Raw genomic sequence first — 24,368 nt, 5'->3', positions numbered from 1 at the left:
ATCATTGAGATTTGACATATTGAGTTGATATTAATCAAGAATGCCTTTAAGAAGACAAAGAAACCATTATCAACAGCTCAGTGAGTTCGGAGAAGGTCATGTAATAGGGCTATGCGGAGGCAGATTTTTCTTTCTGCCATATTGCAGAAAGACTTGACAGGAATGTATCCATTGTGCATGGATGTTGGCAGCAGTAGTCAAGGAAAGGTACCGGCTCAAGAAAACTGGGTTCCGCACGGCCACTGAGAAGAAAGATCGTCATGTTCAGTGTATAGTTGTGGTGCATCATACTGCGTCAGCAGCAGAAATTCAAGCTGCAGTTGGCACCACAGTGACACAATGAACTGTTATAAATCTATTACTTAAAGGACATCTCCGAGCTAGATGCTCTGTAGTGTGTATTTCACTGACTCCAAACCATTGCCATTTGCGACATCAGTGGCGTCAAGCTAGAGCTCATTGGAGGGCGGAGTGGAAATCTGTTCTGCTTTCTGATGAAAGCCAGTTCCGCCTTGGTGCCAGTGATGGCTGTGTGTTGGTTAGAAGGAGGCCAGGTGAGTGCCTGCAACCAACCTGTCTGCATTCTAAACACACTGGACCTAAATTTGGAGTTATGGACTGGGGAGAAATTTCATATGACAGCAGGAGCACTCTTCTTGTCCCACACGCCCTGAACGAAAATTTGAACACTAGTCTGGTGATTCTGCTGCCACTCATGAACAGCATTCAAGAGGATGTTTTCTAGCAGGATAATGCCCTCATACACTGTTGTAACCTAACATGCTCTACAGAATGTTGACATATTAACTTGGCCTACTAGACCACCAGATCTTTCTCCAGTCGAGCATGTATGGACATCATTGGACAACTCCAATGTCTTCCACAGCCAACATTAGACGTCCCTGTACTGACTGACCAAGTGCAATAGGTATGGAACTCCGTCCCACAAACTGACATCTGTACAACAGAATGGATATGCGTTTGCTTGCTTGCATTCAAAATTCTAGCAGTTTACACCGGTTATCAATGTATCAGCATTTCGCATTTGAAACGGCTCTTCTCGTGCCAGCATTAACCTGCGGTTTTGAAACTTTAATAATCTATTAAGTATGTTACCTAGACAAATGCACTGTTGAAATTTCATTACTATACAATAATTTTTTCTTGGTGTTAGGATTATTTTCCCCCCATCATTGTATATATTTCAGACTCTGACAGCATTTAAAAAATATAAATCACAAAAAATTACATAAAGAAGAAATTTAAATTCTTTAAAAGTTTATTTGTTGCATTATTCATATTAAATTAGAAACAGTACAACAATTAAAACCACAACAGTGTTCACAAGAAGTGCAAATAGTATATAGTTCAAAATGTGTTAATAGCTTTCCATTGAATTATATACTAAAAAATATGACATAAAAATAATGTTCAGAAATTTAAAAAAAAAAATAAATATAAAAAAAAATAAAATAAAAAAGAGAGGGGGGCAGCAAATATTATTTTAGAGGATGCAACTTCAGAATAATTGAAGGTAATTTTGCAGATATTAAGTTATACATGTAAATGATTTCAATCAAACAATAAGTTTTTAGAACAAAGCTGAGTTTTTAACAGCATAAATAAAATTGATTAATATAAAGATTTTTAAAACACCCTGCATTAATCATGTTTTTAATGGAGTAACCACATGGTGAGGGAATGCACAAACATACTGAAAAATATTTGCAGTAATAATCTATTTTAAACAGTATATATTTTTTTGAATAAGAGATTTTATGACAATATCATAAATAGTAACTTGTAAGTAACAAATAATCAAAAAATATACTTATAGAACCACTTTTATTGATTATGGGGAAATCAGAATGTTACCGATAAATAGCAATTCCTTTTACATTAATAAAAGATTTTTTAAGTTATTTATAATCAATGACTAACACTAACAAAACAACACAAATTAAAAGGCTTACCTTAAATCCAAAATAATTGTAGCTAAAATCTCTATCATAAATTATAGTAGAATTCAATTTCTGAAATTAAAAAGAGCACAAAGATATACAATACAGTTAAGTCAGTAAAAAGCACAAAGATATCAGAGTAAATTTGGATTCAAAAGTTTCATTTAATTACATAATGAATAAATTGAATAGATTGAATACAGGGTTCGTAGCCACATTTTAGTTAAAAAAATAAGCACCTGTCTAATTACATTATACACAACTGCATAACCTTAAAAGAAAAATTAGGCTTGCAATTTAAAATATGAGAAATGCAATATTTATTAAGAGAATGAGCATTACCTCAACCATGGAAAACAATTAACTTTTTTTTTTTTTTTAAAATTTTAAATGACAGTTCAATTTACAGAATTAGTTTACAATAAGAGAAAAAAAAACTATGCAGAACTAAACTATATTACAAGATTTAATGATGAAATTTCAGTTCAAAATATAGAAAACAAATAATAATAAGCCATATTAATTGTATTCGCTTGGCACCTAATAATAAATACAATTTATTTTTCCATTCATATTAATGTTTAAATAATTTAACTTAAATCAAAATTCTGAACATTTTCTAAATTTTCATTGCATAACAGCTTTCCCTTAACATATACTCCAAGCAAAGTAATTTAAGTAAAAAAGAGGAACATTTCTGAAATCAGGAGACGGGAAATTGCTTCATGCAGTCAGTCATCTTTTAACAGTAAAAGCTTAACTAACCCGCATACTCAGAAATTGCCGAATATTCCGTATAGTCGAGCGTAACTGGAAAAAGAGGAGAGGGGGGGAAGATTGCAGCCGTTCTTTAGATTTCTCGGCTAAATAAATGATTTTGACATTTCGATATGTGCATCATATAAAAATAGACCAACGGAACTGAGAAATATTCTGCTTAGAAAGCACAGTAAAAGTCTTTTAAGTGTTCATAAATAAATCTCAAACTGAACATCAAAATTAATTATCTCTGCAAAATACTGCAAACGTTATTGCGCCATACGTGCGGCATAATTCTTCCGTACGTGATATTACGCAATCGGAATCAACAGCTGCTGGTATTCGGAGAATAAAGAACTAAATAAAGGAAACGAAAGAGACTTACTAATCTGGGGTGTTTTTGATTCTAATTTTGAACATACTGCATTAAATTTCTGGAATAGAATCATTCTTCGCTTGGGTTGGGTAGACCGCAAAACTTTTAGTCCTATTCAATTCTGCTTCAACATCAGACATTTTGCGGAGAAAGGGGAGAACCTCCCAACCTCCGTACTGTATAATGTATTGGGAGGGGGATTTGACTATTCGATTACTTTCCTTTAATTTAAGCCATTCCGAATATTATTCCTTAGAAAGCTAATCTGTGTAAAAATAAACCCATTTTTGGAAGTTTATTCAACACTGCAACTATATTATTATAAATATTCATACATATGCTCATAATATAAGCATAACGATCATAATAAACACAAATATGAACTGACCACGTGGAACAAGAATGCAAACTATTAAAATCTTGATAGAAATTCAAACATGTGTAGTATTTGGGTGGGAGGAATACCAAATGTACCGGAATTTTCTACGGTTTTCGCAATTCTTTGATCAATAAAACGATGTGCACCTGTCTGTACTCTCGCACGCACCATAGGTTACGTTAATGCAGGAGAAAGGGGGAAAAGCTATTTCCGGGAGTATGATTCACCATCTGACGTTCCATATAAGGAAGAAAAGTTGTTTATTTAGTTACTGCTTTGGTATGGGGAAAAATGCGCGTTCATTAAAAGAAAGCACTAAAAGCAAAAAATAAGCACTAAAAACAAAAAAATAAGGGCTTTAAAGCAAAAGTAAGCACCTATAAGGGCCTTTATATTTTATTTTCAAATATAAGGACTTATAAGCACTTGTAAGGACCGCTACGAACCCTGGAATAGTTACCATACATTTTGGTGTATGGCACACATTTTGAATACAAAAAATAAGATCCAAATTTATGGTTGTACATTATAGGCTGGATATGAAAATGAGAAGACTTAAAAATAAGGAAAAAGATGAGCATTGAAAAATTAGATTTCTAATTGTACCTAAATGATTTAAAAGAAATGGTATACCTTATGAGAACTTAAAAACTTTCACTATTGCATAACATGAAAACACACATCGTCACATTCATTTTCCATTATGTCTTTGGGCACATCAATAAATTCTGTTTCATCTTCACCATCACTGTTCTCTAATCCATAAATAAATAATTATCTTCTGCTCCATTTAGATTGTTAGATATACTACATTTTTTAAATGACTTTTGAATTATGTCAGAATTAATTTCATTCCACTTTTTATAATCCACTCATACACTATTTCTAGACTGGTATTATGTATCTGACCTCTTTTCATAAATGATTTTTCACCTCCTAACATCCACATATTCCACTATCATCTTAAATGTTCTTTGAATCGTTTATTGATACACGCATCTAAAGGAATGTGAACTAATGGCATTCACCTGGAGTCATAGTGCTATAGTGTTATGACTATGTTTTTCAACAATTTCTTCATATTATCCATTAGATGGAATCTGAACATGCCCCAAACTAAACGACTTTCTGGATTCTTTAAGGAAACAGGATGCATTTCCCCAACATTTTTTATCCGCACTTTTGCACCCTTTTTGTCCATCCATCCTTTGTCGTGAACATGAACACACATTCATGAGAAATGAATTCATTTGTGAAATCACGTTTCGGCATCAACTTTCTTTCTTTCTTTCTTTCCCCCCCCCTTTGAAAATAACCAGTTTTAATTTCATACCATCTGGTAAGCAGGAAAGCACTATAGTGTAGTTAGATTTTTCGTGGCGTATTGCTTTTACGTGAACCTCTTTTGTTCTTTTCCCACCAATTGTTTAATTCCCTATCATGTGAAACATTATTGAAGTTTCATCTAGATTTCTGACATACGACAGTAAATTATTTTTACTATTTTAGGTCAATAACATAATTCTGGAAACTGTCCAAATCAGTATTCTTCTGTTATTGAAACCATATTCAGAAATGCATGCATATATTGTACATGCATATATGTGTGTATGTATACACACGTATGCATATGTAGGCCCACACTTACAAGCATATATACATACATTTCTAAATCCAAGAACAGAAGAGTACCTCCAAATCTTTCAAAAGCCTTTGTGAAACTTGCATTTTTTTTCTTTTAGAACTAAATCATTCTGTACCTTAAATCAACTACACAAACTCAAAGTTGCTTTGAAGTTTTCACTTCCATTTGCATTATTTTTTTGGTCCATTTTCAGGCAAATAAACATATGCTGTTTCTTGCTAAATTAATCAATTCTGGCAATATTCTAGCATCCAGTTTGCAACATTTTTATCTTGGACAGGCCATTTCGTTATTCCTTTCCACACAAAACAGATTTATGCTTTGGTATGTTAATTATTCTGATTTCATTTTTCTTCCCCTCATGTATGGAACTTTCGGTATTCTTATCAGAACCAGATTCAGAAATGTATGTATGTGCATATCACACACATATATGTACACTGTGAAAAAAGGGGGGAACAGTTCTATATCTCCCGTTCTACTGGGCCGATTGGCAAAATTCAAATTGCGCTCTTCATGTCTCGAAAGCGCGACTTATATATATATATATATATATATATATTAGATTTATAGGTAAAAGTATATTTTAGGGAACCCCTTAGCAAAACTTGAGGATTTTTGGCAGTACATGGAAACCAAATTTGTGCAAGTCTTTGTCTTGTTATTTTGGCTTGCGTAGCGAGCCAAAATAACAAGACAAAGAATTGCACAAACTCGGCATCCATGTACACATTGACCTATTTTCACTTTAAAAAACATCAGAGAATTGCACAAACTAGGCTTTGCGCACTCCCTTCAGTTTGTCCATGTACACATTGATATATTTTCACTTAAAAAGTCAAAGAAGCACTCAATTCTATAGTAGAGCCAAACAAAAAATACATAATCTCAATGAACTACATTTTAAACCAAACAATAAAATAACATAAAAAAGGATTATGCATTTAAGCATTACACAAAGCAAATATCCACTTACCTCTGTTGCACACAAAATTCCTTAACAACACCCAAAAACTTCCTAAAATTATCTGAACTAAAATCTGTATATCAGCAGAGCCACATAAATTCACAAAAATATGAGTAAAAAATATCCTACGCATTCCGGACTGACCCGAAAATGGCTACTAAGTAAACCTTCATTTACACACCAGTCAATCAATGCACTTTCCCCCTTTCGTTCCAAATTGTACAGAAACTTCAAATTAATCTTACTACATTTAGCCATTCTACCATCTAAACAATGAAACAAGCAATGTATTTCCTAACCACACACCACAAAAGCCCTTACAAAACATCCCATGATTCAAAATTTCCCAAAATGATGCAAACGATTACATCACAATAGGGTTTCCATAACATTCAACTACTCAGGTTAACATAAATGAAACAACTACGTAATAAACGGAACAACAACTTGGTGATAAATGAAACAATTTCGTGATGATACAAGGGGTACCCTAAAGTCAACTCTAACCGATTTATATATAGTACTATTCCACCATAGGTATTTTGACAAAAAATTGGACTTTTTCTGAAGCAAAATACCAATTTTTTTATACATTTCGATTCTACAACTCAAATTATGCCTAAATATTAAATTCTGTAAAATTGGTGCGGAATTTATGGAGAAATTCAAAAATTTATCTTGCTGCTTTTTTTTTTCCAGTTTGCACCAAGAATAGTTCACTCGGCGAACTTCTTAATATATGGCAACCTATTTTCCTTTCCCTTTTCACATTTTGCTTGAGTGGAAAAAAGTCATATCATTCTTTCTTTCAAAATAATGTTCTTCTTATTATATTTTTAATTATAACGGTTATTATTTTAAATAATTTTTTCTTTTTCGAATTTCATTTTAATCGTTTAAGTTGTGTGGTTTCTTTCAAATAACTGTTCTAAAATTTTCTATTTACTCATTCGAACTGCATAGTTTAAAGAAAAGGTACATTGTTTATTTTTTTTTAAATAATTTTCTTTACTATATTTTTCAGCCATAGTTATTACTTTAGGTAATTTTTAAATTTTTAGACTTTTATTTTTAATTGTTTGTATTGTCTCTTAAGATAATTGTTTTAAAAATTTTCTATTCATTCATTCGAACTGCACATTTTAAATAAATTTATGAAGATAAAGTTTCAGAATTTTATTTTATTTATTTGAATTGCATTTCTTTTGGAAGAATACTTTGTGCCCAGACTATGATGCATTTGAAAACTGCATATATTAAAAGAGAAAATACAGTAAAGGACAGTAAACATGCCTTTCAATGTTCCATTCAGAAAAACTATATAAATAAGAGAGATGTATATTTGACTATTTAATTTAGGATGACTTGCATACATTGCTTTAAACAGTTTTTTCATTGTGCCGATTGCTTTACACAACTTTATGATCCTACATTTAATTTCTTAAACTGTTATTCCTATTTTAGTCAAATATTTTATTTTTGAAATTGCAAGAATCAAATATAAAAAATATCCTAAATTTTATGCAAAAACTTAGTTTTTCTTCTTAATGGCTTGTTCTTTTTCTCCAGGCATTCTACAAATATATCAAAAAGCATCCAACTTTTCTAAACATCTCGGTATTTCTGAAATTAATTTTAAATAAAGTTATTGCCTTCCATTTCAAAAGAGACCACAAAGTCGCTGTACACTGGTAGTTCGCCCCGGGGATCGAATCACAGCGAACGGGCTGTGTGCAGGGGCATCTTCATGGTTTTCCTCATGTGTAACGTGTGTACGGGCTGTTTTCCCTTAGAAAGTTCTTCAAGAAGGCATCTCTCCTTTTAGGCAGATAGCCCTGCTTTGCCGTAACTTAACAATCCAATTCAATCCATTTCATCAGTATTTAGTCAGAGCCTTTATCAGTTTTTAGAGGCCAAGTATTTTGAAGGTATGAGATGAAAGGAAAGACTGGTTCAAAGAGGGAAAACATCTTTAGATGATATCCATATACGTCACTGGATAAATTCCTGAATCTTCAAATAATTCGACAGAGAAATCATGGGATGCTCTGTTTATGATACAATATGATGCTCTATGCGTAATTTAAATTTATACAACCATACAGTGGAAAATCACTCGCTCTTCACTTTAATCTGCAATATCGTTTTTGTCTTTTCTTTTAGCACAAACTCAATTGCTGCTGTTTGCTGGTGTACACGTCCAAGTGTTTCTTCTTTGAATACCCAACTTCCTTGAAATAGATTCCCCTTAAAATTTTTACTTGCCCCCCCCAACAATTTCCTTCTACATTTGTTTCAAGTGCTGACACAAATTAAGATTTTTCGACTGTTACACTTCCTAAAATTTTGCATTGTTGTTATTTTTTAAAAATTTATCAGTTGCATTAAATGAGTTTCAGTTGTAGACAGCTTTTCATTTTCTAGACATTTTAAATATAAATAAAGTTTAAAGCAAAGTCCAAAGGATAAATGTTTGAACTAAAAGATTTTTTGTTAAATGAGAAAGAAATCAACTACTCCAGCAACACTTATCCTGTACCCACCGAGTGACGCGATTTTTATATCAGGTGCAAACAATCTAAATCATATTATTTAGATTTTTTAAGTCTAATAATTTCTAGAATATTAAAGAACATGTTTTTTTATATAACATACAACACAAGAGGAAATTACTACTTAAAACTTTGTTTCTAAGAGGATTAATGTAAAAATTTATACATATATTTTTTTTAAAGCTGACCCAAACTGCCAACATCCTGTTTGCTTAAAAATATTGTGAAAATAAACATCAAACGATTTTTCTCAGTTTTAGGTGATTCAATTTAAATGCAGTTAAAGTAAAGTAGCAGATGATAATGCGGCGAAGGTAAAAATTGAAATATTTTAAAAAAAGGGAAGAAAGAAATTTTTATTAATTTTACGTAATTTTTTTTTCCCCCTCCAATTTAAGGTTAAAAATAGCTGTGGCAATTCACTATAACAAAATCCACAAACCACCTTTGACGTTATTATCGTTCAGAAGAAGAAGAAGAAGAAAAAAAAAAAAAAAAAAAAAGTGCCAAATTTAAAACACTCCAATATGTAAATTTGTGTATATCCTAGAACATTTTGAATAAAAAATAATTTTTTGCAGGTATGCTTAGAAATACACCTACTTTAATGATGGTAAAATTGATAATGATTGGTAATGATGATGGTAAAATTTTTATAAGTTATAATTCAAAATATTTATAGAAAAATTTATAAAAATTAGTTTAAAATAAATGGGTGGATTTTATTTGGAATGAACCTAAATTTTGAAATGTGAAAGGAAGAATAAAAAACGTTTTATAAAAAAGAGATATTGCTAAATATATATTAAATTCAATTAACATTGAGGAGCTAAAATTTTGAGAGCTAATTGTTTAAAAACTACTCGTGCGATTTTTACAAAACTTGGCAGTCTGGCACAATTTAAGTCGTAGAATCAAAATATGGAAAAAAAAAAAATGGTATGTTATTTAAGAAAAAGAAAAAGTAGAACGGGAGATACAGAACTGTTCCCCCCCTTTTTTTTTGCGCTGTGTAAAGTAGAACGGGAGATACAGAACTGTTCCCCCCTTTTTTTGCGCAGTGTACATATGCAGAGTGTACAGTAAATGTTGCGATACACTTCTGGGAAAGGCACATCATAAGGGTTAAGAATTGCATAGGAACCCATGCCCAGAATTGTCACTGTATACTGCCAGGGGTGCTGTACAAGAGCATGCTAGTGGAAAGTAAGGATTGCCTCATTCGAGCGGTAGGTACCACATGAAGAGTATGGAACACTTTACGAACCAAGAGCTTGCAGACATTCACTTATTGTACGGAATAGCTGAGGGTAATAGACGAACTGCTGCACTTCTTCGACAGACATCAACCATACCAGTTTCTTTGCACGTCTGCATCAAAATTTGTGCGACTATGGGTCATTAAGATGTGGACTCATTTTGGACTGGATGTTCGTAGCCATTTGTACAGATCATTCACACATCAATGGATTGGGTGTGGTGGACCAGTTCCCTGACCCCCACGCTCACCGGATTTACCGAGCCTTGATTTCTTTTTGTGGGAAGCCGTCAAAAGTATCATGTATCGCGATCCTGTTGTGTCTGAAATGAAACTTGTGGCAAGACTCGCCTGCGCAGCTGCTACAATCAAAGAAACTCCCGGTGTGTTTGAACATGTATGGCAATAAATGGTCCGTCGGTGTCACATATGTTTGGTGTCTGATGGTGCAAACTTCGAGCATTTGTTGTAACATTCAAGATATTATACACCATTTGTATACATCTCCAATAAATGTTTCAAATTAATCACTCTTGTTTCTTTTCCCATTTTCTACTTCTGTTACAACTTACCCCTGATATTTCTGGGCATGGGTTCCTATGCAATTCTTAATCCTTATGATGTGCCCTACCTACCCCAGAAGTTTGTCGCAACATTTACGGGACACCCTATATACATATATAAATGAACACATACTTCCATATATACATGCATTCACACAAATATTTCTGAATCCGGTCCTAATAACAGACGAGTACCAGGCTTGGACTAATATCAAACATTCTTGCTGCAGCACCAAACATTCTTACCAACATTCTTGCTGCAGGTAACTTTCTTACTTTTAATTAGTTCTTCTTTTCTGGAAACCCTAGGATAGCATTTTTGTGTGCACCTGCATTTAATACAACCCACCTTTCTTTGCAGATTTATTAACTCCTTGAAGTATCCCCCCCCCATATACTGTCAATTTAGTATACTGTTATTCGAAAGCCTAGGAAAAACCTTTAAATGAACTCAGAAAAACCTTCAAATGATTTCAGAAAGAAAGAGCATTACACATATATCTTTCAGATTTCTTAGAAACAAAAAGGGTGTCCATCAAACAGTGAATGTACCTACACATTAAAAATGTAGTTTTAAATTAGAAGTGCACATTATATGTCAGAATATGCAATACTGAAATAATTCACAATAAAGAGCCTTTTAAGAGTAAACACAGTAAAAGATGGACTATTTGGAAAGTTCAGTAAATGCCAAATTCTGGGATACTTAAGCCAATTACTACTCAGGTGGTTGTGCATTAATGCAACCACTTTAATAGAAGTTACCAGATTTTAACTTTGCACCAAAATGGTGACAACCATGTGCAAAACAACTCTGCTGCTTTAACAAGAAACGTTGCCATTTTTGTACGCATTCTTTTTCTAATGCCAGCGATTTGTTAACACAAATTAATAACTGATTTTTTTAAACTCTGTTTTAACATATAAACTTGTATATTCTTCTGCAGTGGAAGAAACTGTGACAATATTTCAGCATTAATACAGTACTTGGCTGGAAACTCGCTAAAGGAAATAATTACAGCAATTGCCATGAAATTTCCACCACAAAAAAAACTCATTTGTAAACTGTTTTATTGATTTATTTTTCAGGATAAATACCTAATTAAAATGCAAAATTTTGCAATTGTAAGTCATTATTTTTTTTTTCTTCTGCAAAAAAAAGCATCAAACTGTACTGAAGCGATTGCACTAATATGCAAGTACCAATTCTGGATAATTGGGCATATAAAAAATGAATTCACTTTAGAAAAGTCAAATCAATGGGAAAATTTTATTTTTAAACTTATAAAAAGAATCATCTTATTACAAACATGAGTATCAAAAGCCATCATTTAAAATTTTCTTCTAAGACTTTTTTCGGGAGGGGGAGAGGACAGGAACAGCCATAATAGTTGAGATATTTCATAGGCTTTAAACGTGAAAGTAAAATATTGAATTCGATTATCAAATCCTGCTGAACATGAAAATTGGTCAGGTATCAGATGTTGCCAATCATTCTAGCAGATGTTTAAATGAACCGATCTTTAGTTAGATAATTAAGAGATACTAATTACGGATACAGCATATAAAAACCTCAAATTGCTTATCACAATTTTTCACATTACATCACCATTGTTTCTCTGTTTCCAAAATCACGTATTGTTGCTTTTTTGTTGTTGTTGTATGCCTGAAAAACCTGTAACTTTATATGTGTTAAGTGTTACGAGCTCTATAATGGCATTACAAATCTTTCATTTACATTTTTTTAATTCCACAATATTCTGGTTATTTAAGCTTCCGAGTTAGCTGAATGTTGGACAGTCAGGCTTTTACTTTAATTCAGATTTGCATAGAATGGGCTGAAACTCTAAACAAGTCTGATTAAATTTATAAACACAAATAAAAAATTAACTCTCATACTCTTTTTTTAATTAATTCAGATATACTACCAAAAGTCATTTTCTACTTTAATAATAATAAGATACACGATTTGAGGGACTCTAAAGCTACTAGTTTTTTACTTTACATAAAAACTACATTTAACCTACAATGTCACAGTTTCCTAACCCTTAAGGGTGGAGAGCATACTGCCCTTTCAGCGGCCCATTTGAATAAATTACAACTACTATAAAAATTTTCTAATGCTGTTCATGTAGTTTTAAAATTATAAAAGGATTGAAAATAAGTAAAGCAACTAAATGAAGTTTTAAAAACGGGAGTTTTGTGTTTACAAAGGATCTATTTTAGTACTTAAACTAAAAATAACTTGGAATTTCCCATGAATTGCTACTATCATATTAACTCAATTTTTCCTGGGCTTTTAAGCAGATTTTCTTTATTATTTAATAACATAGGTGTAAACTTGCTTTTTTGAAAGTCTTTCCAGTTGGAATTTTTAAGGCATATACTTGCAATTTCAAGTGAAAACCAAACCAAACCAAACAAACAAACAAACAAACAAAAAAAAAAAGTCATTAATAAAATGTCTGAGCTAATGCGATGCTAGTAATTTTTCTATATGTTTACTGGAAGTATTCTTAAATTCCCATATTCAGTTGTTTTTAGTCTTTTCTGTTTTTCTTATTAAAATGTGTGTAACTGCACTGAATTTCATTTAACTAAACAAAATGAAACTATAACTTGCAGCTTATAATGATGATGGTACAAGAGAACACAAAAAAATCCACACACTTCTTTCTGCCAATGGGAAAATGGAGATGATTGGCAAAAGTTTCCATATTCAGCATTGAAGCAAATTACTATGTTGTATTATTAAAATTTTTTATCACTGTTGTCACGTAAGTATTTTGCTAACAGTCAATAAACTGGTACCTGTAAATGTAGAAAACCAAGTAAAACTGCAGTTGGAATTTGATGCTTTAAGCAAAATGTTTAAGCCAAAATAAGCGTGGTAAAGTATCAGCCTTACACTGGAAAATGCACCAAACGAGCTCCTCTCCACAAGATTATGACAAAGTAACCAAGATGATTTTACAGTTTGGAAAGTAAAATAATAAAGAGTCTCCCATAAAACTCTTTCAGGGAAATGCAAGATTTCTCTTTCAAATGATTACATTTTCTAGCAACGGTGTATATTGAATCTATCTTTAAGATTGCATTATTATTTAAGACAACAATTACAATTTCTCAGCATTTACCTAGCGGAATTATTATTTTATATGATGGACATTTATTTAGCCTTTTCTCATTTTGTCTTTACCTGGAAACTTAATCAACTAATTTGGTTACAGGAAGCTTTCCATTGCTTATTCATTTGAAAAATAAATGAGGACTGCCAAGTATTTTGATGCCTTATAACTTGCAACTTATTTTAAAACACTAAGTAAAGCAAATGAAAGAAATAAACTTCGTAATATAAAAAAAATTAGGCTGGTGATTTTACATTAATCCTAATATTTATGATAAATATAATTAAAAAATTATTTACATTTTAAACTTACATCTGCATTTTCCATAACAACTTTATAAGTAGCTTCTGATATCATAGGTGACAATTTCCCAGTTTTGCTATTCTTCATATTGTACAAATCACTAATTACACCTGAAAAGAATAACGGTTCATTAAAATTCTTTATCCAGAGCTGAAACCAATATTTTAAGCCTGAATTTCAAAAATAAATTTAAAGAAATAGTCTTCAGTTATAAATAAATACGCATGAATAATCTTTAATTTTTAAATAATATTCATTATGCAATTATATATAAAACATTTGGGTTGAATATTTTAAAATGTAGGCAAAAAATGAAATATGCCATCACAAAAAAGAAAATAAGACAAGGATCAGATATAATTAATTGTATTTATATGAAAAGATCATACTTGGCAAAACTTTAGGGAAAAAAAAGAGAGAGAGCGATCTTATTAATTTCATTAAATTTGCAGCTACAGTGCAAACTCTGTAATCCGGACTCGTCGGGACTTTGGTGATTCCGGATAATAGATCATCAATTTAAATCTGGTAAGATGGCATGCAGAAAATATAAAAATGAAACCATAATTTATGAAATAAAGAGTAATTATGATCTAAAGGGTATCAAAATTTACAAAAAAAGCTTTATATTTATTTGTTTACTTTATTAAACATTTCTTTCAACGCATGCATGCGTAAAGCATACATTGCGCATAGTCGAAATTAGAAAATTGCAACCAGAAACCTATTTGATGTGTATTAGTGCTATTTATAATGACGAGCAATTTGATTTAAATCATATCAAAGACGGGGTACATCGAGATGAAATATTACATTTAGTAAGGAATTATAAGCCGAATAAAATAAAAACGTCTGCCCTGAAGATAAGGATAGTGCTGACAATTCCACTTCCAGTTCATTGTGTGCCGTGTCCTAGAACATACCATGGCATGTAAGTAACTATCCATTCATATATATCTTGCACATTGAAAGTATGTTATTGCAGATTAGCCATTCATATTATGTGACGGCATGCTCTGCGAGACTTTTTTAAACATAATAGGACTCCCCATACATATGTTATTCAATTATCTCTGTACGTGTTCTAAATTTTTTTCCCATTCTTTTTCATATAATGGTCAATTCAAGCATACTTACAGTTGTAGAGGCTATATGAATGGGTAGGAACTAGATCCCAAGAGAATAGGAGCAATAAAGAAACTGAAAAAAAAGTCCCATCTCAAAAGCCTTTTAGGACTGTGTAATTACTATCGCAGTTACATCCCAGTGTGTGTAGAGTTTGCCTACCCACTCATGCAAATCATGAAAGGAAGCAACCGGAAGTACTTGAAAGAAAAGAAATTAACGAGTCAGCATTTGAACAACTGAAGCAGCAATTAGAGAAACTGACAGAACCGATCATCACAATGCAATAGGATCCATTTGTCATTCATTCAATACACAGGGTGATCTTTTTGAAAGTTACAGTGTTTGGAGCGCTCTGTAGCGCAATCTAATAGCCGAAATGGCACCAAACTTGGTATTTAGACTAATCAAGATATTGGAAAAAGGATTTCGTAAAAAAAAAAAAAAAAAAAAAAGTTCCAAAAAAATCGCCGCTAGGGCATTTTGTGACGCTGCTGTAGCTTACAAGAATTAGCATAAAACACGGGTATCAAAGAAAAATGCAAATGTTATGCGATGACAGCGCCAGTAATAGGGACTATAAAAGTAGACAGCTCTGACAAATAATCTCAGCTGAAGTAAACGAGCTCCAGTGGACATGCCTCTCAAGTTACCGAAACGCGCGTTACTGGTGAAGCTGTATTACATGAATTAATGAAATGCATTCGCAGCTCTTCCGGAATTTCGAACCAGAAAAAAATTGTGAAAGGGGCCTTTATTGCTGAATGGTCTTAAGAAAATGATTAAGAAGTTCGAGGAAACGGGGTTACTGACCATTCGCGCTGGGAGAGGACGTAAACCAGTATCAGAAGATGTAATAACTGATGTGGGAACTGTAATTGTCGAAGGATCGCAGGGAACCATTGCTGGTACTAGCAGCGCCCGGGGTGTAGCTCGACAATTGGACATGAATTATTCCACGGCAGGGTTCGTACACATTTCTGCACAAGGAAATTAAGTACTTTTAAGGACCACTAATGAAAAAAATTAAGGACCTATGAGGAAATGGGAACTGAAAAAATTCAATTAAAAATATTATATCTATGCATGAACGTGAGTAGGATGCATTATTATTAAACATAACTTAATTAATATAATCATTAATATTTTGAGAATAAAATTAATTTTATGAAATTTATCAAGTAGCATTAAATATTTTACACTCATAATAACTGGACATATCCGAAAGAAGATAAGTGACATTTTAGTTACGTTTTACTAACAGTTAGCTTTTTTTTTTTTTTTTTTTTTTTTTTAAATGTCTCATTTTGTCACATACTTGCTCAGTCTAGAGGTTTAGTAAATAGTAAGTAGATTTTTATGTCAAGCAGCATAGGTTAAAATGAGCATTAAAATCAGAATCAGCATGATTCATAACAAAAGACTGGCTGTTGTCACCGCTCCTGCTCGCCTATAGAGAGACCTGCTGATCAGAACAAACCTGAAAGGCCTGATGTAGGCACAGTTAGCAAGTTTTGAAAGTTAGCTGACCTCTGTCTGACACTGTTAGTGTTGTAGCTTTGTGAAGAGTTCCAGAGGTTGTAACTCAGTTAATATACTTTAAGGTTCTATTAAGCCACTAAAGCATTAGCGGTGATAAGTTGTTTTGCATTAAGTCTCACTAGATGCAAAGAATAAGTTTCACATGAATTTTTATATTTTTGTGTTTTACCTTGTGACCACGGTAAAGGTTTAACACGTAATTTACATAATAATAACTGTATATATCTTTGAAGAATAATTTTCTTTCTCTTTACATATTGAGTTTCTTTCTTCAACACGTTTCCCATTCCTACAACTTAGTAATATGAACATTCAGAAGAAATATGAAATACATATGGTAAAGTCTGGTCACAGAGCTGGTGTGGCATAATTTTTAGAATTTAGGGACACATTGAGCAACAAAATCTAGAAATGACAAAACTTTTAGAATTTAGAGCAGGCATTGGAAGCAGAATTTAGAAAGGCACCAGGCAAAAGAATTTAGGATCCACAGAGATTGCGTCAGGTGACAAAATGCCTAGCGCCAGCTCTGCGTATGATGCATTAAGACATATTAGATGAATCTTTTAATTGTCAGCTTTCAATTTCTTCATTAATAAAAAAAATTATTTTTATAATGCCTGCCCATATGATAAGATTAGAAGTACTTTTGATATTTTCAATGCTTGTATCTAGTGAAAAGTAGAGAAAATAAAGGGAAAATAAAAATGTTAAGAAAGCGATTCTAGAATCAGAAGTAAAACATTAAACTATTTATTATGTTTTCATTGTTCTTCCAGATGTTCTTCAAAATGTAAGAAACTGCGTGTTACTACCATGGAGACATTTTTCATTTTATCACATTTTCTGGAATCTTTTAGAATCGTTGGTCTATAAATTTGCCTTAAAATCTTTTTAAACTTTCCAAGCTTCAATGTCTAAAATCCTACAGAAAAATTACCCCTGCCAATTCTGTAACAGCAAAAAGCCAGAAATGTTTTTTAAAAAAAATCGGAGGAAAAAAGTGTGAAATTAATTTTATAGAGAAACTGATGCATTTTCTGAGAATTCTGATCATTCTGGGAAATAAGAAAAATTCTTAACATGAAAAAAATTAAAAAGACATTTTTAATTAATTACATAGCTATTTTGCTTTTGCTAAAAAATGTTTTGTAAACTGTGCTGAATAGCATTATTCCTTGCTTATTTTTCATATTCAAAAAATTGTATAATATGTGGCCAAAATGAAACTTTATACTATGACAGTGAAAAATAAAAATGCTTTATTTTAATGTTATTTCTTAAATATAATTCCAATATTTACCATTATTTTAATGAAATTTATCAACGTTAGAATGTTCTAAAAAAATCGTCAAAAAGTTCCCAGATCTCAGAATTAAAATTTTTCTATAGAAATCGATCTTAAAATCGCCAAAATGTTGATAATCGCCAAATTTAGAACCGTTTAATAAAAGAATTCACATCCCCATAAGCGGCAAGTTGTTTGAGAGCTCTTCATTACAAAAAATGAAATAATTTTGAAATGCTTATGTTTCACTTCTTGCTCAGAAACTCGAGTATCCCATCATTATTTATATTACAAATAGGAACAAATTATAACTCATGAACCCATTAAAAAATTACCCATATTTGTCAGTGAATGGCCAAAAATATTCCTGCAAAATGCTAATTCACACCCAAAATGGCAATAGTAAAAACAGACAGAAATTTCAGATGATTAAAATTAAGGACCTTCCATCAATTTTGGTAAAATTAAGGACTTTTAAGGACCAAAAATCAATTCCGAAAATCTTAAGGACTTTTAAGGACCGTACGAACCCTGCACGGTATGGAAAGTTTTGCGGAGCATTATTGGATTTTACCCCTCCAAAATCAGCCGCTTGCACGAACTGAAACCAAGTGATTATGATAAGCGAGTGACATTTGCTCTATCGTTTCTTGCCAGGGTAGAAATTGATGATGCTTTCCCATAGCACATTCTGTGGGGAGATGAGTGCCATTTTTATCTCAATGGGTCCGTCCATAAACACACAAAATAGCCGAATTTGGGCTTCTGAGCAGCCCCACACTGTGCACGAAATCTCATTAAATTCCCCAAAAGTCACTGTTTGGTGTGGTTTCACAGCCGAATTCATAATTGGGACATTCTTTTTTGAGACCATCACTCCGACAGGACCTCAAACATGCACCATAAAGCAGAAAGGTACCACGAAATGCTGCAAACGTTTGTTATTCCACAACTTCAGCAAAGAAACCGTCTCCAACAGACAATCTTTATGCAGGATGATACTCCACAACACATTAGTAATAAGGTAAAGCAGCTGTTACACCAAAACTTCACCGAGTCGTAAGTCGCAGTTTTCCAGTTGCATGACCGCCTCGTTCCCCTGACCTCACGCCATGCGATTTTTGGCTCTGGGGTTATTTGAAATCTCAAGTTTATGTTAGTGCAGTATCAAATTTGTCTATTCTAAAGGACAACATAACATTCTAAAGACAAGTGCGGAATAGCCCTCATAATATGTTACATACGGCCGTGGAGAACGTTGTGCACAAAATGCACAGTGTTATTTCTGAGAACGGTGCTCATATTGAATGTGGTTTAATTCCTCACCGGGGAAGTTAATGTAGTAATAAAACATTAATAATTTAACTGTATGATTGTATGTCTTGATTAGTCTAAATACCAAGTTGGGTGCCATTTCAGCTATTAGATCGCGCTACATGGCGCTCCAAACACTGTCACTTTAAAAAAGATCACCCTGTATATCGCAAGTCAGAGTAGGTGCGTACATATTACAGCAAAGAGGGGGGGGGATTTCCTGTGTTACACAAGCAAATCAAAACCTCAACAAAGCTAGCTGATAATACAGAGCTTATGCTATAGTATGGGTACTGATGAAATTTGAACCATGGATATTCAGTTCAGTTGTAAAAACTGTGACCAATCACAATCAACTAGCATTTCTTTTGAGAAATATGTTTTCCTGATCCAATAATGCATCCTAAATATTTAATTTGTGGTTTTGCAAAAGAACATTTTTTTGATAGCAAGTCCAAGAGAAACTTTGCTGTGATTAGTGAAAACTTTATCCAGATCTTCGAGAAGAGTGTCTAAATCAATGGAAAATACAACTATCTGACCAATATAGGCTCTTGAAAGTTGCTGAAATTCTTTCATTGCATTATTCGTTGCTCTCTGAAAAGTTGCCGTTGTGTTTCTTAGACCAAAAATTGGTACTTTTAACTAATATGACCTCGATGAGTTTTGAAGGATGTGTATTCTTTACTTTGTTCTCCCAATATCCTTTGTTTAAATACAATTTTGTTATGACATTTGCTCTTCCTATACTATACAGCATATTGATGGCATTTTCCATATGAAAATCATCTGGCTTTATCACTATATGCGATGCTTTACAGTCTACACATGATCTGGTATTTCCTTTTTCTCATTTATACAAACTACTGATTGAGTCATTTTCTTCTATTAACCCTGACTTTAATAAATCTTCTACCACTTCTTTAACCTTTTTTTGAGTATTTTAGGAAATCTTACAGATGGAAGGCTTTTTTTCTCTAAATGTTTGGTATTAATCTAATGCTTAGTGCTGATTGATAACAGTGATTAATTTTCTTCTTTTCCGGGGATTTAAATTTTAAATTTACATTCTCATCTATTTTTCAACATTCCAGGAGGTTGAGAACTATTTTCTTGGCAAACTCATAATTTCTCCAAATTCTTCTTAATTTTCAAATATCACTCCAACTGCTTCAAGCAAATGCTAGCTAAGGCACAGGCTTGATCTTTCCATCGAGTAGTTTCACTTTATAAGAGGTGGGCAATGACTTACAATTTCTTCTGGTCCACAGTCCAACCTGCATAGAGTTTATTATTTGAATCTGAGATGATTAAGTAAACTTGGTCTCCCATTTTTGAATTTTTTGGTACTGATCTTTGGTTAAAATATTCAATATATTTCTGCTGTTTCTCACTTGCAATAAACTTAGCTTGCTCAGCTGCTTGTTTCAATTGTATTTTTAAATGCTGTAAGTAATCCACTGCTGATTTAATTAGATTAGGTGGTACAGGTATTTCTTCAAACCATTGAAGACTTCAATACTGCTAAAGTACTTCTTGCTTGAATTTCTTACATCAGCTGAAATAGTGAGTTTTCAATGGTAAAGTTCGGTACTTTTTGGTAAGCAAAGATTATGTACACAATGTGCTTATCCCAATTCGAAGGTTCAGTCCAGAAGACATGATGTAAAGTTGCTTGGAGGACTTGTTCCATGTTTCCCCCAACCCATTTCAAGCACTGTAAACAGATGCGTTTTTTTTCAATACTTAACATGTATGTGATTTCTGAGATTCTTGTGCATCACTTTTAAATACATGATGGCTACGGAATCACCATAGCCAATGAAAATACATTGATTGACATTAGCTGCAATCACATTTTCAGCTCTTTATTGGTTGTGGAAGAGGCAGATTAATATTTTTCTATATGATTTAAACAATAAGCAACAAGATATAGTTGTTTACAGTGAAATACAACTAATACTTTTTTTTTTTTCATAACAGCAGAAAAAGAGAAAGAATTAGATTCATAAAAACTACAATTGAAAAATTGATTTACACTCTTACTTAACTAACTTGATCCAGCTTATTATTATCACAGCAGTCAAAATTAGCGTTTGAATTTTTTTATATGTCACTAATGCCTAATTCTGGAATTACAGTACGATCTACTAAGCACAAGAATATTTGGTACTTGTCTTTTACAGCAACAATAGAGTAAGAAAATGTTGTTGGTTCAAGTCATCTTGGCAAAAAGGCAGTCTTATTTTAATGTATATTTTGAACACTATGGAAGGTAAAATTTTCCAATTTATGCAATTTGTGAAGACATGGGAAGAAGTGGTAACAAATGAAGATGATATAACAGAAGTGATGACAATGCCCCAATCAGCAATCAACTAGCAGACAGCATTTAAATCCAGAAAATATCGCTATCAATAGTGACAACAGTTAGATCTTTTAGAATGAAAAGATTTTGACAGACATTTTAGTGGGAATTTTTGACATAGCATTTTCGTCTTCAGCCATGGCAAGAACCGAAAAGGTGGGTGTGCAGAAATGAGCTCCACATTTTGCGCTGTGTAAGTGCTGTTTTTAAGTGCAAAAGTGCATAATTTATATGTCAATGAAAAGGTCTCGTTGAGAGCTTCAACTAGATGTCGGCTTCATGTGGCTATGCCAAATAGTTCCAGAGATAAAGGTTTGTTAAAATGCTATCTGCGTTCTCTTTGCGATTACCACTGTAAATACACCAGGGGAGTGATCAGCTCATTGAAGAGCCGCTTAGACACGATTATATATCAAAGGATATATCGGCATCACTTAGCTATTGTACTTATATCCAATCCATATACCATCAGTAAGCTGGTACAGTCAAAAGTTTTTAATCTGGACTCGTCGGGACTTCAGCGATTCCGGATTATCGGTTTTTCCGGATATGTAAAATAATGATCGTCATTTTAAATCTTGTAAGATGGCATGCAGAAATTATAAAATTAAAAATATGAAACAGTAACTTATGAAATAAAGGGAAATTATGATCTAAAGGGTATCAAAATTTACAAAAATAAGCTTAATATTTATTTGTTTACTTTACTAAACATTTCTTTCAACGCACGCATGCGTAAAGCATACATTACGCATAGTCGAAATTAGAAAATTGCAACCAGAAAACTATTTGATGTGTATTCGTGATATTTATAATGATGAGGAATTCGGTTTAAATCATATCAAAGACGGAGTACATCGAGATGAAATACTACATTTAGTAAGGAATTATAAGCCGAATAAAATAAAAACATCTGCCCTGAAGATAAGGATAGTGCTGACAGATCAACTTCCAGTTCGTTGCGCGCCGCGACGCCCCCCCCTTGATAAATAGATTTCGGAATGGTTAGAGATACAAAGGATATGCCTTTATCCAATTTTTGCAGCAATTCCACTTTTTGTTTGATGTACATCAAAACATGCTTTCGCTTCGTAGATCCTTTGGCAGCTCCAGAATCAGAAATTCTTTTTGACATAATCGAAAGTTCAAGCTTACTTTTATAAAATTGCTCTAACACTCTTCAGAAAATAATAAGCCGGATCCAATTCCAAGATTAAGGAACAATGCAATCTGCAACATTAACTGAAATAGATAATTAGATAATTTTAGCTTAACTTATACTGTCCATTATACATTAAACGGGCATGCATAAACTTATTATGTGCATGCATAAAGGTATTAAACGCATAATGCGTTTACACATACGCAGAAAGTTTGTAGCTTTGAGGTCCTGATTATAGATCATTCCGCATTTTGGACGTCCAGATTAAAGACTTTTGACTGTATAAGTTTCAAGTCTGTAGTGTGATAGTGCTTTTAAAAATGTTTTTATAAAGTATTTAAACAAGAGGCATTTTCAAGGTTTAATTTGTTAATATATATTCATCTACTGAAAGTGTTATAGCGTTTCAGCAGCAAAAAGATAGGCCACTGAATTATCTACATTTTAATGGGCATCTTAGAATTTCAGCTCCAATATTTCAAATTTTTTCTAACAACCTAACCTTCAAAGGTCACCTCAGAGAAAAGCCTTCTACAGGACTCTGCAAGAACAACTGTCCGTGTGCTACCACTTATATAAAGAACTCAGAACTTTTCCCCTGTAGCATGTCATGATCAATTTCTGCACACAGTATTTTCTCATCAACAGGTACTTTTCCTTCTATACTCGCTGCTAATTTTTGGACTACTTATTTATTATATTTATTAATACTCTCTTTTCCTTCTTATTTTCACAATTCTTGTTATTAGGACCTGATATTCATTTAATGCATAGTGCGTAGGTAATTATTTTTTGGAGTCTAACATTGCACAATTTTCTATTTCAATTTAATTTTATGTTAGTTAGTACCAACATATGAGCAGTGTAATTATCATTCATTATTGTATGTCTATGCACTTTCAATCATTCATATTGTTTTTGAGTGTATTCTGTGTATATGTAAAATAACTTAAAATTATGGACACTATATAATCTTCATAATTCTTAATTATCACGCAATTCGGATAACAGCACTGTTATTTTCGCTGGTCGCATGACATAAGCACGTTTCAGCATGCCTTGTTAAATATTTTAGTAACTTATTTCATAGTTTATTGTACATGAATCCCCCTTTTATCCAATATACATTAATGGTTGTATTACATAAGTATGTATATAAGCATATCACTTACTGTTGTTATTTTCTCAGCATATAACATACTGCAGTAATAAGCTCTTACAACAGTTGTTTTGTACCAATAACTGCTGCTACCGGCTCTCGGCACATATCTATAGTACCAGTATTTAACTCCAACCATTTTTGGCCACAGCACTTGGTACTTTCAGTTTCAGGTCCCTTTGATTGGAGAGTATCATTTTTAATACAGCTGGGACTAAGTGCTCTTTTCCTATATTTAATGCTGTCACTTGACTGACAGCAAAGAAGTCTTGAATTCAATTAATCCAGATTTGTGCTCATCAAATGTTGCTTTAAACATAGACAATGATGATACTGTAAAAACGTTAGGTATGCTGTGGCATCCAGCTTCAGATATGTTTTTGTTCAAACTCAATTCATCATATCCTGAGGTTTTAACTAAATGAACACTACTTTCAATAATTGCAAAGACCTTTGACCCTCTTCGATGGTTGGCACCGATCATGGTTTGGTACAAATTGATCATGCAAAGATTGTGGA

At 32.7% G+C, this 24,368-nt stretch overlaps 1 protein-coding gene across 5 annotated transcripts in view; it reads right to left on the bottom strand.

The window, feature by feature from the left end:
* Positions 1-24,368, bottom strand: part of RnrL (Ribonucleoside diphosphate reductase large subunit) — a 219,775-nt gene that overhangs the window by 105,131 nt on the left and 90,276 nt on the right. For 4 of the 5 annotated variants that reach the window (XM_085810790.1, XM_085810792.1, XM_085810789.1 and 1 more), the window contains 2 exons: positions 13,901-14,001; positions 1,974-2,033 (listed from right to left, as the gene is read on the bottom strand). In XM_085810790.1, the coding sequence (XP_085666916.1) occupies positions 1,974-2,033; positions 13,901-14,001 (161 nt within the window). Of the gene's footprint in view, positions 1-1,973; positions 2,034-2,726; positions 2,932-13,900; positions 14,002-24,368 lie in introns of those variants that run through there. The other variant, XM_085810793.1, reaches the window with a different exon arrangement.

This window comes from Stegodyphus dumicola, chromosome 2 (assembly GCF_044657685.1).
Source record: "Stegodyphus dumicola isolate Sdum_Otavi_A_Nest chromosome 2, ASM4465768v1".
In the NCBI taxonomy this organism is placed as follows: Eukaryota; Metazoa; Arthropoda; class Arachnida; order Araneae; family Eresidae; genus Stegodyphus; species Stegodyphus dumicola.
The sequence above is the reverse complement of the archived record's forward strand: the minus strand, read 5'-3'. Positions and strand labels throughout refer to the sequence as shown.